The sequence below is a fragment of the Oreochromis aureus genome, linkage group 22 (genome assembly GCF_013358895.1).
Source record: "Oreochromis aureus strain Israel breed Guangdong linkage group 22, ZZ_aureus, whole genome shotgun sequence".
NCBI lineage: Eukaryota > Metazoa > Chordata > Actinopteri > Cichliformes > Cichlidae > Oreochromis > Oreochromis aureus.
Window position 1 is genome coordinate 35,292,674 of NC_052962.1, and position 15,973 is coordinate 35,308,646.

Sequence of the window (15,973 nt, forward strand, 5' to 3'; positions counted from 1 at the left end):
ACTGTATGGCATCACAGTCTACCACTGGGACTTAAAATGTATTTGTAAAAAATATTTGTAAAATTTAAAGCCATTGAAGCGATATTAAGGATAAAGATGATTTTTTTTAGAGCCCTGTGCGACACACTGGCGACCTGTCCAGGGTGTACCCCGCCTCTCACCCTATGACAGCTGGGATAGGCTGTCATACACTGTTAGACATTTTATTGTATTTTTACAGCAACTTACTGGCAACACTATTGCCAGTAAGTTACTGTAATTACTGATCTACAGTATCTTTACTGTTGTGATGTTTTACAGTTCAACCACTTTACTGTAAACATATATTACAGTATAACAGCTTTACTGTAAACGTGGTTTACAGTTAGAAAGACTTACCGTGATTAAGTTTTATAGTATCACTGTACTGCAAATGTGGTTTATGGTATAACACTGTAATTGTATACAGTATAATTTGTTTAGACTGTAATTGTGTTTTGCAGCATATAAAATAATATTAACATTCATATTCAATATAAGAACATTTACAAAAAACAATATAATTCAATAAAGTAGTCTCAGAATAGTGAATTAAACCAACATTTATTGTTGATAATTTTTTAACAAGAAAACATTTTTCAACTGAATAAAAACAATGTCAATAACCAAAATAAATAGAAGCGTCCATGAAAACTACACAGTCCTTCAACTTTCTGTGTCTGATTTTTTTAAGAAAACAGTTTTTCATTCCACTAAAAACAGGACAAACCCACCAGCATGAACATTAAATAAACTATTACAATTGTAAAACAAAAATCATTTACAAAATGTAGTAATTATCAGTGGGTCCCAGGAAATAGAATGTGACATGGGATTTAGATTTCTGTTACCAGGATGGTCGGGTTCAGCGTAGTCTTCGTCACCACCTGTCAAAGACACATCATCAATATTCATGTTTGCTCAGGTTATTCACTTGTTCACATCTGTCTGAGATCATTCATACTGTTGTATGGATGTGTGTACAGTATGTACAGTTAAGCCCATAATTATTCATACCCTGGCAAATTTTGACTTAAAGTTACTTTTATTCAACTAGCAAGTTATTTTTTTTTGACTGGAAATGACACAGGCGTCTCACAAAAGATAATAAGATGATGTACAGCACGCATCATTGTGGAAAAAATATTTCTCAGCTTTTATTTACATTTGAGCAAAAAGTATCATGTCCAGAATTATTCATACCCTTTACAAACTGTCACAGTCTCTGGGAAAATCCAAAGTTCCATACCATTCCAAATAGTCAAAGCTGTTCTAAAGCATCCTAATTACCCTGATTAATTGGAAATAGCTGTTTTGATCAACTCAACAGGTGAAAAACAGCAGCTCTCTGCAGGTGGTCTGTGGACATTCATGGCTAAGACAAAGGAACTCAGTGAGGACCTGCAGCTGTGCATTGTGGCTGCTCACAAGTGAGGAATGGGCTACAAGGCCATATCCAAATGTTTTCAAGTTCCAGTGGCTACAGTGCAAAGTATTATTAAAAATACAAGATGTTCCGCACTGTGGAAAATCTCAGAGGACGTTGTCGGAAGCCAAAAGTGAAACCTGTGCTGGCCAGGAGAATAGTGAGAGAGGTGAAAAAGAATCCAAGGATCACCACCAAGGCCATTCTGGTGAATCTGGGCTCTGCTGGTAGCAATGTCTCAAGGCAGACAGTCCAACGGACACTGTTGGGTTCCACGGATGCAGACCAAGGAAAACGCCACTTCTCCAGGCACTTCTAAGGCATGCCAAAGCTCATTTGGCCTTTGCAAATGCTCATCTGGACAAAGAAGAAGATTTCTGGTCTTCAGTGTTATGGTCAGATGAAACAAAAATTGAATTATTTGGTCACAATGATGTTGCCTTCATTTGGCATAAAATGGAGAAGCCTTCAACCCAAAGAACACCATCCCCACTGTCAAACATGGTGGTGGGAACCTAATGCTTTGGGGTGTTTTTCAGCCAATGGACCAGGGAACCTAATCACAGTAAACAGCACCATGAAAAAAGAGCAATACATGAAGATTCTCAACAACAACATCAGGCAGTCTGCAAAAAAACTTGGCCTTGGGAACCAGTGGACATTTCAGCACGACAATGACCCAAAACATACAGCAAACGTGGTGAAGAAATGGTTAGCAGACAACAACATTAACGTTTTGCAGTGGCCTAGCCAGAGTCCTGACTTGAATCCAATTGAGAATCTGTGGAGGGAGCTAAAGATCAGGGTGATGGCAAGAAGACCCTCCAACCTGAAAGATTTGGAGCTCATTGCTAAAGATGAATGGGCAAAATGCCTGTGGAGACATGCAAAAGCTGGTCTGCAATTATAGGAAGCGTTTGATTGCCGTAATAGCCAATAAAGGCTTTTTTCTATTGATTATTGAGAAGGGTATGAATAATTCTGGACATGATACTTTTGCTAAAATATAAATAAAACCTGAGAAATATTTTTTTTTCCACAATGATGCCTCTTGTACATCGTCTTATTATCTTTGGGGAGACACCTGTGTCATTTCTGCTCAAAAAGAACTTGCTTGTTGAACAAAAGTAACTTTAAGTCAAAATTTGGCAGGGGTATGAATAATTATGGGCTTAACTGTATATAATTATCAGCTATGTAAAAGATATTATCATCTCTGTATTCTTACCTAGTTGAAGTCCTCCAGAGAGCCGCTGGAGGAAGGTGGTGATCCGAGGGCTGATGCTTGTAACCTTCCTCTTTACGACATGACCTGTCTTGCGGCTTGTACCAAGTTTTGCAGGGCATTTTGTTCCCATGTCTGGATTGATCCTCACAAAGAACCTTTTAACGGAAAAAGGCTGCTTTAATTTCAAAATTAAAACATACATTACAGCAATCACCTATATGTTTCTGCAACTGTAGTCAAGCTATCACATATATTTCATTCCTAAATGGTGTAAGCTTTAATGGTGTAAAGTATTTACCTCTGTATCATCTCCAGTGTGATGGACGCTGACTCCTGATACTCAAGGTTGAAAACGTAGTATGACGCAAAGAAGCCAGCAAGGGTGCTGCCAAAGTCATGCATCTGCTCAGGCTCATAAAATACCTTGCCCTCCAAACTGATCATCCAGCGGCTTGCAGACATGAAATTATTCCCTAAAAACAGAGAAGAGTCCAATAAGACAATGTGCTCACCCTTACAAATAAGGTTTCCACAAGAATGCTGAACAGCAGGCCTCACACTGTACAAAAATAGAATCCACACGGTATGCTGCTATTTCTCTTATTATTTATTATGTAATGAAAATTATGATCAATTACAGGAAAAAACTGCCTAATGTTTTGGCATTTTGGCCTGTGCTGAAATGTTAGGCTGTTTTTTCCTGTTGGTCACTGTGTATAATAAATAATAAGAGAAACAGCAGCAAACTGTGTGTATTATATTTTATACAATATAAAAACAGACAAACCCCTGTTAATTAGCTGTGTGCTGATGTTTCTTCATATGATAACAAAATTGTCTTAATTCTGAACTACAAACACCACAAAATCTACACCTGTACATGGCTGCATGTGTGTGAATTTGACTTAACTTTTAATTTGCAAAGAGCATGGCAACAACACAACAGTGACTGAAAAACATCTCAATCTATTATCTGTTTGTTCTATTATTAAAGAAGGATCTACATTGCTTGGGTTGTATCAAAAATGGGAAAAAGTTAAAAGAAAAACTATCTATAGATCAGTGTTATTAACTTAAACCATGCAGACCCTGAAACACTGGAGGAAAAATTTTGGAGGGTCTGTCAAGCTGACGTTAAACCCTTAACAATGGCACTGCCACTAACTGCGACTAATTTACAGACCACTACACTGTCTTGCTTTTTAAATGGAACCTATGAAACAATAAACCACAGTTGAGATTAGAGCAGGCTAACCTGCATGAGAAACTTCAAAACTGGGTTAGATTGTTTTAGCAGTCTTTAAATTTCAAAAAAATGTTGTCTAACTTTATATGTCTTTTTACCTGCTGTTTTGTCTTGTCTCTCAAAGAACTGAGGCTACATCACACTGTCAGCGCTGCCAGCAAGGGCAGGAGGACAGCAATGCACCACACTGGGCGGAAAAGACAGAGAGACAATTGTTAATTTAATGTGGCATTTATTTAACCCTTGAAAATATATTTACATAAGTAAATAAAAGAAAAAACACACAACCCATCTTTTCCAGAATAATTCAACTAATTGCTCTTTTGACCAACCTAACACAGACGTTACATGGTTTTCCTATGAAAAAGACCCTGGAAGACGTTGTATTAAAGGAAAAAAACATGCTCCCCTTCCCACTTAAAAAAAATAATAAATATTAAACTTAGGTTGGAGTTCCTCGCGCCACCAACCTAATGTTATATTAACTTTTAATGTTGTGTACTGCAGCTCACACAAAATTAAATAAAGCAGGCTAACCTACATGAGCAAGCTCAAAACTGGATAAGATTGTTTTAGCAGTCTCTAAACTTCAAAAAAAAAGTTGTCTTTCTTTATTCTCATTAAATGTGTATTTTTACCTGCTGCTTTGTCTTGTCTTTCAAAGAGCTGAAGCTAAATGTGCCACTGTTAGCGTGGCTAGCTTCTCAATAGTCATAGAACAGAAGCGCAGGAGGACAATGCACCACACTGGGCGGGAAAAAGACAAAGACTGTCGTTGCGCCTGTGTTCCTCGCCCCTCCCCGTGGAAAATATATATCTAAATATATATTTAAATAAGAAAAGAAAAAAAACACACACACAACCTATTTTTTCCAGAATAATTCAGCTAATGTGCTATTTCGACCAAGCTAACACCGAGTTAAGCCCCCCCTCCCGACACACACACACAAAAAATATATATGCTCTTAAAAGTTAATAAACGAGTATGTTAGGTAGGAGAGTCCTTTGCATTACCTTATGACGTCCCGTTCGCTGTTTCCACACAGAGGTCCAACAATAACGAGGTGCAAAATCTTTTGTCCTCTCGAGCATATCCTAACGAAGAGCTAACAAAGTTGGCCAGTCTTTCCTCTCCTGTCAATCACTGGATCACAGGTCATGTCAGTCAGGATATGGAGTGGTGGTTGGTAGAGGTTGGTAGAGGTAGGTAGGTGGGTGGGTGGGCGGGGCCAGCATGCATTCAGTGTGTGTTTCACTAAGTTGGGTTGACTAGTTCCCAGAAGAGTTCTGTACATGTTGCACGTTCAGTAAATGAGCAATTCAGTTACTGCTCGACTGAGAAGCCTCCGCCAAATTATTACAATATTCTCCACTGACTCAAGTTCGCCTTTCTGCGTCTTTTTTAAATAACTTTATTCACTACTTGTCACAAGTACAAAATTACACAAAACAGACAGCAGCAACAACCTAAGTGAAATCCAACAACAGAATAGTGGCAAGTTAAAAATTAACAAAAGGAAGTGTGAATCTTGTTCAGGGTTAATCAGAGATAAGTGATGGAGATGCAACAATGTGAATTCTGCTTTTTTTTATTTGTAGTTAACCCTATAGTCTTTACATATGAATGGAAGTCAATTAAGAAAACACAGAATTTTGGGAGAGATTTGGAGAACCTTGCTTTATAAAATTTCCCTACAAGGAGGCCTTTCTGCATTCTTTTTCCCTCTCCCCAGGAGCAGCTGTCACTTGAATTGATCTCTATGGCAACGCAGTGGCAAGCACACATTTGCAGCAGCTGTGCATGTGCATACAACTGCATGCAGCAGATTAGATGATCAGAATTCTTGAACCTTACACACAGGCAAGTCCCCTAAAAAGTCAAAACCATAATACTTTCACTGGTATCATACTGACAAATGGCATAGGTTGGAGGAAAATCTGGAAATGGTTAGCAGTGAAAGAGTTAAAATGTAATGCACTATTGCAACCAACCACTGAAAGAGTAAAAATACACAAACAGTATGATGAACCATTCAAATCACATAATACAGTAGCACTACTGCTAATGTGTTAACGGTAGGTATAACTACTACCGCAATTTTAAAAAATACAGTAAGTTACTGTAAATAACCTTAATATACCCATAATGCATAGCAAATTACAGTAATTAACTGTAGAAATGTTTTCAGGTAAGTTACTGGGCATTTTGTGGTATTTTACTGTGAAAAATACAGCAAAGGTTAACAGTGTAGGGTCTCCAAGGCCTCCCTGAGTTTGAAGCTCAGATGTAACCAGAGGTGGCAAAAGTACAGAAGTAAAGATACTACTGTTAAAAAAAATACTTCAGTGAAAGCTGAAGTACTCATTCAACTTATTTACTGAAGCAGAAGTAAAAAAGTACAATCTCTGAAATGTACTCAAAGTAAGGAAATAAAATAAGCTATTTGGAGAACATTTTTATTTTTGTGGAGAGCTAAATGAACCTTGTGCTATATTAACACAATAACACACAAAATCAGTAGATTGGAATGCAAACTTTATTCTAATTTTTTAAATTATAATTATACTCGAATATATGCTTGAATCAGAAGGAAAAGAATGGAAAAATAGCACTGTTTCCTTGTTTCATATATTATAGATGGTGATTTTTTTCAGAAATGAGAAAATGTTTTAAATGAGCAGTCCTTACCTTTTAAATCTTCTCTTCTTCCTCTCATGTCCTGGCCTTCTTATCTTTCTCCATCTCTGAGTGAAGTTAGCTCTTTCTTTTCTCTCCCTGTGAAATACAGCAGCTGGAACTTTAGCTACCAACACACTGTGAGAAAAACTGCACACAAATAGTTTGTGTGCTTGCTGGTGTTTGTTAAGCAGATAGAAACGCTGGATTTGAAATGACCTGACACTTAAAAAATATCGCTCCCTTTGTGCTCGCTTGTCTTCAGTAGGGTTAGCTAGATGCTGAAATACCAAAACCACAGTAAAAAAAATCAATTAAAAAACACTGTCCTACTTTTAATCCCTGACTTTGGCACAAGTCATCTCTTTTTCTGTGACATCCCCTTGCGATTAATACATGAACAGGATCGCCTTTCATGTGTTACTGATTAGGCTTAAGTGCTTTGATGTGTGAAGGCTCGCAGTGACGAAATAATAACTCCCCTTAAATGTTAAAGCAAAAGCAACAAGCCTTTTTTGAAAATGTAAGGAATAGAAAGTAAACAGTAAGAAAAAAGGTAAAGTATGTGGCTCAAGCCCGTGCAACTGTTATATAAGGATTCGCATAGCCGGCAATAAGTCTGACTCATTTCCAGTGGGTGATGCACTCTACCACGGCTGCCCTTTTTTCACTGATTCTGGACAAAATTTTTATGGATATAATTTCTAGATGTAGCCAAGTGGCAGAAGCTTTCAACTTGGGTGATCTCAGAATCTGCTTTTCTGCTTTTCACACATGATGTGGTTCTGTTGGCTTCATTGGGTGATGGCCTCCAGCTCTCATTGGAACGGTTCCCAGCCAAGTGTGCAGTGGTGGGAATCAGCATCTCCAAATCTGAGGCCATGGTCCTCAGCAGGAAAAGGGTGGACCTTTTCATTTTGCAATATTTCTGAGATGAAGTAAATAACACTGGGTGAACAAAGAGCTCTGAGCCTCCTAATTTAAATTCTGGCAAAAAAATAATACCAAGATGATTTGATATTAAAGTGAGGGGTTTGGTTTAATTTGTGTTAAGAAATAATGACAAAATGTTATTGTTTACTTAATTCAATTCAATTCAGTTCAGTTCAATTTTATTATATATCACCAAATTACAACAACAGTCACCTCAAGGCACTTTATATTGTAAGGAAGACGCTACAATAATACATACACAGAAAAAAACACAACAATCATATGACCCTAATTTAAGACCAGGTTATTTTTATAATGTGCTGATACATAAAAAAAATTACAACTACAAGACAGTATATTTTTTTTCTTGTTACTGTCTGTGCATGAAGTGTGTTGGACGGACAGTGAATTATTTTGTTGAGTTTGTTTGTTTCAGAGTCAGAGAGCCGTGTCTCTCTACAGTCAGAGGTTTTTGTACGGCGGCTCAATGAGTTTGTATCACTGTGGTACACGTTCGGTGGAGGAACCAGACTGAATGTTAACTGTAAGTACATTTGACTCATTTATGAAGCTTAAACCTGTGTCATTAAGGTTAATTTCATTTCCTTCTACACAAATACTTCATGTTTCTCATAAATATAAAATCTGTGTAAATTTTGAATTCAGACTAAAATCGCCTTGTGCATTTATTTTCACTGGAAATTAAACTTTCATTTTTTTTTATTTTTTTTTTGAAGAAAAGTAGAAAACATTTATAGATTGTACATTTCCATAAAAGTTTTGTCTTCAACCTTTTGCTGCAAATAATGTGACATCCATCTAAAATTAGTCTTAAAGATTTAACATTATTAATAACACATTAACAGTGAGCTGTCTGAGGTTTGCTGATATTATGAATTTTAATGTGCGAGTAAGTACAGTTATCTTTATTGTTCCCAAATTGACCAAAAAAAAGGCCTATGCTTTTTTCTGTTTTACATACTATTGTTTATGACAAGTTTATGACAAAATTCTGACATGTTAATTTCTGTTTGTTTTCTAATTGTAAAACTAATAAATAATACAAACATAACACACACGAGAACATCAGAAGTCAAAGAAACGCTTTAATATTTTTATCTTTGGTACTGAAACTCGTCTGTTGCCATGGTTCAGCAGTGAAGCCTGTCTGTTACCATGGTTACCAAGCTCACATAGAGAAGTGAAACAACTGGAGAGCAGTTCCACCCAAACTCCCAGTTTCTCTAACATCTCTCTCTCTCTCTGCAGTGGGTCGAGTCCCCCCCTCCCTGACCGTGCTGGTGCCCTCTAGTGAGGAGCTGCAGCAGGGGAAGGCTACAGTCATGTGTGTGGCCAACAAGGGCTTCCCCTCAGACTGGAGGCTGTCCTGGAAGGTGGATGGAAGAAGCAGCAGTGGAGAGGAGAGCAGGAGCCCCGGGGCGCTGCAGAATGACGGCCACTACAGCTGGAGCAGCACCCTGAGGCTCCCTGCAGACCAGTGGGAGAAGGTGGGCTCTGTGACCTGTGAGGCCACCCAGGGCTCCCACACTCCACTCTCACAGACTCTGATGACAGACCAGTGTTCCCAGTCCTGAGCTGACTCACTGGGACTCTGATACTGGCTTTAGTCTGCAGCTTCTCTCAGTCTGCTCCCTCTGTGTCTGTATTGCTTTGATAGTTTTCATGTTTTCATGCTTGTGGCACTGTTGATGGTTTTAATACTTCAAATAAAAACTGAGGTCTTCAAATAGTGGTTTTCATGTGTTTCCATTCAGCTGCTCTTCTGTCTGATAATCATCCTTCAGGTTCAGTAGTGATGCTTCCATACACTGAAAATCTCTCCTTCAGTAACTTTTACTGAGAGAATCACATGAGCTGTATCACATCAGAGTGTAAACTTGCAAAAAAAGTAAAAAAAAATACATGAACAAATAAAGCAATAAGTCAATAAATAAAGTCACAGCCAACATTTGCTCCCTGCTATAAATAGTTTTAAAATCTTTCGCGTTTTGTAGCTGCTTTATTTCCTGTTGGGTGTAGCAGAGGCAGCCAAAGGTGGTGGAAGATCATTGTAACCTGCATGTCACCCATAATGAGACCGTTCTTTATTTTCTTCAACGTGATTAAATAAAAGTTGAACTTATTTTTTTTTTAAAGTGAGAGACACTAAAAGAAATTTATGTTTCATGTGTGTTATTTTAAGTTTTATTACTCTGTGTGTGTGTGTGTGTGTGTGTGTGTGTCCTCAGTGAACTGTATCAGTCTCTGCAGTATCTTCCAGCTGCAGCCGTCAGTTCAGTTTCTGTTCAGTCTGACTGAGGGAGGTTTTTGTACGACTGTTTTTCACTGTGTGAACGGACCTTGACTGTTGATCTCATGAACACTGTGACAGTAATAAACTGCTGCATCTTCAGCCTGGACTCCACTGATGGTCAGAGTGAAGTCAGAGTTTGATCCACTGCCTGTAAAACGAGCTGGAGTCCCTGAATATCGAGTGCCAGCATCATAAATGAGCAGTTTATGAACTCCTCCATCTTTCTGTTGGTACCAGGCTAGATAGTGGTTGTTGTTCCAAACATAAACATCCTGACTGGTCCTACAGTTGATGTTCACAGTTCCTCCCACAGCAGAGCTCACTGCTCCAGGCTGAGTCACTGTGATCTGTCCTCTGGACTCTGAGGATACAGAGACAAAAACATAAAGCAGCTTCATGGTTTTGTGGGCTTCATTTCAGAGGGACAGATGTTGATAGAGGAGAGGAGTTTGATTCTCTGGACTTTACCTGTGAAGCAGCAGCAGAGGAGAGTCCAGATGAGGACGCAGATCAAAGTCATGTTTTTGATGAGGAGGATTTCTGTGGCTTCTGTTGTGATGAAGGACAGCTGTCAGTCATCCAGTGTTCAACTCTCAGGACTATAAACTCTCCCAGAGCACTGGAGCATGGTGCTGCTGATGCAAAGTGCCTCTCTATGGAAATGAACTGACTTTAGCTCTTTTTCAATGGATGAAATGGTATTTTTGGAATTCATGCTGTGTACGATGACTATATACAATATTCGACTGCTCTTGTTCATGTCATGTCCTCATAGCAAATCCCTGATTTCCCCTAATTTTCAGTAAAATGAAATATGATGCATATATAATCGTTCTGTCTATATAACATAATTATACAGAGTGAATTATTCTTTTGATCGTCTTTGTTTTTTATTTGCTTCGTTGTGATTGTTGAAGCCTCTGAACTGGTATTCAGAAATGATTTATTTAAGTTTTGTAGTTTTTAAAAACTAAAAACAATATTGTAAAATCTCTTATTTTTTCTAATACAAAGGGATATCTTCTTTTAGTCTAAAGTATTAACATTTTTGGTCTCTATTCCGCCTCATATCCGGGGGGATGAGATCAGTTTTGCTGAAAATTTTATCTAAGTCTTTACCTCTTCAGAAATGGACATTTATCCTGTTCTACCTGTATAACTCCATGTATTTCATTGCAATATAAATTTGAGTTTTTCTTTATATTTCTTATGGATTCATGTGTTTTTAGTTGAAGGTAATATTATAATTACGATTAAGAGGGTTTTTTTTACACTTGATGATGTAAATACCTGAAGGCAGTATAAGGTTTTTTGATAATGTACACTGTGTATGTATGTTTTAATAACACTACAGACAGTATATAGGATGCGTTGTGGTTGACTCGGTGAGCGGTTCGGTGAATTGTCTTTTGTTTTCTGTGTAGTTCGTTTTTCAATTCTATTTTTCTTTTTGTTATTTTGTGTTTTTTTCTTTCCATTATAAAAAAATCATATTATTTTATTTATTTACTTATTTATTTATTTATTCTTTATCTAAAGTCTTTTTTTTTCCAGGTAATATGTATTGTTTTTCACTTATCTATTGTTTGTATAGGATCTGATTTTTGATTGGATGTTACTGGTCATGGGACCATTCATAGGTGATTTACAAAGGCACTGCTTGGTGTTTCATTGTGTGACAAAGAGCATGTGTGCTTGAAACATCACTAGATGTGATAAATATGGACACTGGAGTTCTGCAGTGTGTGAACCATGAATTCGTTTTTCTTTGTCTCATGTTTCTGGCTCTACACCTGCCCCATAGGATGAGGAGGATGTGCATAGATTCCTTATTGTTTTGGTAAATGGATTGATTCTTATATAGCGCTTTTCTACTCTCCTGGAGTACTCAAAGCGCTCTATACAACATGCCTCATTCACCCATTCACACCCACTCATACAAGCACTTCTAAACACAAGTGCAAACTAAACTACATTCACAGTCCGATGAATGCATCGGAGGCCAACTTGGGGTTAGTATCTTGCCCAAAGATATTACGAGAGTGGGGGCCCTGTGATCAGCGCTCTGCCACTGCCCTGGTTTTTATTTATATGCAAAAGTAATACAATAGTGAATAGACAGAGGAATGTTGGTGCGTATGTATGTGCGTATGTTAGGTGTATGATTCTGAAGGACGCGGCCCCTCTTGTTGTTAGGGAGCGCAGATAAAAGTGTCCAACTCTCCTCTTCCTGGTCGGAGATAAACTGCTTGTTCAGCTATTATCGCTGTGGGAAAGAATTTATAAAACAGAAACAAATCTTAAAGTGGACAACAGTCTAAGTCATAAAAAGGTCATCATGCAGTATTCTATCACATGTAAACTTATATCATTAAAAGCTTATACTGACTACTAAGTACAATTTTCCATTGACAATAGGATACTATCACAGTCCTAGTGAGCTGCTGGAAAATTCCACTGAGTCCATGTTCTCCTGCACCTGCCCGAGGCAGAGGTGTCATCACCTTACCTGGAGCAGTCTGCTAAGGATATTTAAGACCAGCATTGTCATCTCTTCCCCACCAGTTCATCAAGTTACCCACGTTGGCGAAGATTGGACTGGGAACTATATGCAAAGGCGTGAGCTAAATATTAGACCTATGAGCTATATACATGTGCGTGAGTTAATACTGTAACTGTGAACATGGCCAACAGGCTATATACAATGATGAGAGGAAAACACTATAACTACCAACTTGGGTTACGATCAGGGTAATAGGCACATGACGTAACAAGATTCTCGAGCTAGAGCATGAATTATCAGTTATTATAAGTTGATGAGGACACAGGGGTGCTAGAGCCGGTAGCCTGAGACACTGCAACGAAAGGAGAGAATAGTCAGTGTTGCACCAGGGCATGGAAAACTGAGGGCATGGAAATTGAGGCAAATGATCTAGAGGTAATGTTACAGCTTACTTTGTTGCAGGTGAAGGAACGTGAGAGGGCGAGGCGAGGTTGCGGAGGTCCGGGTGAATGTTGGTATGAATTGATCCAAGATCACAGGTAGTGAAGCGGGGGTGGGCAGGCGAGAAACAGAATGGAGTCTGCAACGTAGCTGTGGCTGAGCTGTATGCAGGTAAGTCCAGCGAGCAGGTGCATGAGATAATTGTAATGGCAGATGTTTCCATGGGTAATCTGCAGACATAGGAGAACAACATAAGTAACAAGCATATAATCAGCAATCGAAATGAGTGGGCCTAGAACTAATGCTGGTTAGCAGACAATCTGGCAAAGACTAGTTGTGTGTGCTGGTCTTAAATACAGCCAAGACGATTAGCTCCAGATGCAGCTCCAGAGGGAAAAGTAAGGCGGCTCTGCCCAGACGATGAAACATGAAGCTCAGCAGAAAAACAGCCAATCACTCAGACCATGACACATAAAGCACTATGACTTCCACCCCATAGGTCGTATGACTGTGCTATTGATCTCCTCCTTGGTGCCCCTTTGCCCTCTAGTCAGCTGCTCAACATCTCTAAGCCTGAAAGAGAGGCTAAATAAAAATATATCCGAGAGTCACTGGCCGCTAGAATCGTATGGCCGTCCTCCTCCCTGGTGGGTGCTGGATTCTTTTTTTCTTTTTTCTTCAATGGCACCACAGTCTTCAGAAAGCTCAATAGAGCAGTCCGTCTATGCCTCATTGAGAACTGGCTTTATGTAAATGCCAAAAAATGTGAGTTCCACTCTGCTTCTGTAACTTTTCTGGGATATGTATTTGAAGGATGGCAGGTGAAGACTGACCCAGCTAAGGTTCTAGCCATCAAGGAATGGCCAACCCCCTCGTCGTACAAACAGGTCCAATGCTTCCTCGGCTTCGTCAGTTTTTATCGCTGTACTATATAAAACTACAGCCATGTAGCTGCTTCACTCACCACACTCACCTCCACCAAGAGACATGTTCACTGGACAACTGAAGCTGAGTCAGCTTTCAATATGCTCAAGCACCTGTTCACCTCAGCCCCCGTCATTTATGCTTAGAAATATATAATCTTTTGTATGCTGATAAAATATATTATCCTTATTTGGTCTGATACGATTCTATGTGCCCTTCGTGTACCATGGGATGAGAGGAAGCAGCCTCGATGTTATAATTTCCATTATAGCTTTAGAAACCAGACTGTTCTGTTCAATTAAAGTGCAAGACTTCACACCTTTAAATGTTCATTTGAGACATGACCTATGACAAGTTCCTGTTTTTATAGTTTAGCAAGACGCTTAGTTCTGCTTTTCTGCATACCTCATACACACACGTTAAGTTCATTGAAAAGTCATATGTCTATGTATGGTATGGCTGAAAACACACAGAATGCAGACACTGATGCTGCTTACACACATGCCTGCTTAAGACTGTCATGTGTATTGGTAATTGCATATTCATGTATGACTGCTTGTTGAGAATAAAAATGGCAGTAACGAGGGAGCCCGTCGGAATTGGCTAAGGACAGGTGACGGGAGCATTACTTGGCCTTGACTGACTTCCCTCGCGAGCCCACAACACAGAGAGCGCCTTCTTGTCTTGTTTTGTCATGCAGTTGATTGTCTTGTGTTCCAGCGGGTTTGTGCCTAGATAAACCTGCGTTTAATTAAAACGCAGGGGAACACTGCAAAGGCTGCAAAAGCAAGGAGAGAGGGCTGGCAGAAAGTTGCTGACAAATTAAACTCGTAAGTGATCCATGATATTACATTATATCATGTGATATTATATTATACCACATTATATTATATTACATCATATCCTCTTTCACATTAGAGCCACAACAGGACCCACTAGAACATGGGAAAAAGTAAAAGTGAAATATGAAAATATTCCACAGAATGGTAATATTTATCACTTATATTGCTTTTAGTCTATGACAAGAGACCCTGGAATAATCTGTTTGTTTGTTTATAACAGCAACCAAGAAAAGGGCAGAGCAAATAAAGACAGGTGGTGGTCCTGCACCCCTCGTCACACCCCTTTTGTACTGTGACATTTATTGACATTGTGGGTTTTTGTGTGTAGTTTGACATAACACTCCATCACTTTTACCTGTTCCCATGCAAGGGGTGACTGAAGCATGCACAGTAAGTCGGGAGTAAGTATATACAGTACAGTAAGTGTATATATATGTATATATATATATATATATATATATATATATATATATATATATATATATATATATATATATATATATAGAGAGAGAGAGAGAGAGAGAGAGAAAGTAAATAATACCCTCACGGAGAATCGATATCTCTATGAGCACACTGTCGCGCTGAGCTAAAGGATCCTGTCTATCCCGCAATATACGCTAAATTCTGTAAACTCTCCTTATCAATCTTGCACCTTCCTTGCTCGCGTACAAACGGACAGGACATGGCTGAGACAGACTTCCCAAATCCACCTTCGCTTTTATAGTCGTGGTCTCTCATCTTGATTGCACGTAGTAATTTACTATTACTACTCTAAAATATGAATTACATCTGACATGATCTACTACATGTAATAGAATGATTAATAGTACATTTCCCTTTTTTTCGGAAATGACCTGTTTGTATCTGTATGAAATCAATAAAAGAATCAAATGCTGCATTATCTTTAGTTACATTGATAATATTTATTTATGGTAAAACAGTGGCGAAATATCGCTCTTGCTTTCATATAACTGCAGCGGACATACCTGAGTGGCCGCGATCTAATCCTGTTTACATAAAGTAAACCTGCTCCCGAGCAGGTTTATGCTTACGGATCTGTTGCTAGGACAGCAAATCCCAGATGAGCTTCGGAGAACCGAACGATCCAAGATCACGCGAAATCATCAACATTCAAATCCGGCTAACTTACTTAGCGAGGTACGAAGAACGGGCCCCTGGAAGGTGGATGGAAGAAGCAGCAGTGAGGAGGGGGAGCAGGAGCCCTGGTGTGCTGCAGAATGACGGCCTGTATAGTTGGAGCAGCACCCTGAGGATCACTGCAGACCAGTGGATGAAGGTGGGCTCTGTGACCTGTGAGGCCACCCAGGGCTCCCAGACTCTGGTGTCAAAGATGCTTCACATTTGTGACTTGACTCACTGAGACTCTGCTGCTGCCCTCAGTCTGTTCTCTCTCTGTCTCT

At 39.0% G+C, this 15,973-nt stretch overlaps 2 long non-coding RNA genes and 1 gene segment (V, D, J or C); 1 reads left to right on the forward strand and 2 right to left on the reverse strand.

Moving 5' to 3' along the window:
- LOC120435842 overlaps nt 1-9,278 on the forward strand; it is a 114,194-nt gene extending 104,916 nt beyond the window's left edge. The window contains 1 exon segment of the C gene segment in view: nt 8,798-9,278. Coding sequence covers nt 8,798-9,123 — 326 coding nt within the window.
- Nucleotides 2,689-5,077, reverse strand: LOC120435845. 2 transcript variants are annotated; one of them, XR_005609965.1, is made up of 3 exons: nt 4,933-5,077; nt 2,971-3,145; nt 2,689-2,827 (listed from the first exon to the last, which is right to left on the reverse strand). It is a non-coding gene; the product is annotated as an uncharacterized LOC120435845 (long non-coding RNA). The 2 variants fall into 2 exon arrangements; XR_005609964.1 differs by lacking the exon at nt 4,933-5,077 and adding an exon at nt 4,017-4,070.
- A 1,112-nt stretch (nt 9,279-10,390) lies between the features above and the next one.
- LOC120435846 overlaps nt 10,391-15,973 on the reverse strand; it is a 106,025-nt gene continuing 100,442 nt past the window's right edge. Inside the window, exons 2-4 of one of the 2 annotated variants that reach the window (XR_005609967.1) lie at nt 12,798-13,016; nt 12,352-12,697; nt 10,391-12,108 (exon numbers count right to left, since the gene is read on the reverse strand). This is a non-coding gene — a long non-coding RNA (uncharacterized LOC120435846). Of the gene's footprint in view, nt 12,698-12,797; nt 13,017-15,973 lie in introns of both variants that reach the window. The other variant, XR_005609966.1, reaches the window with a different exon arrangement.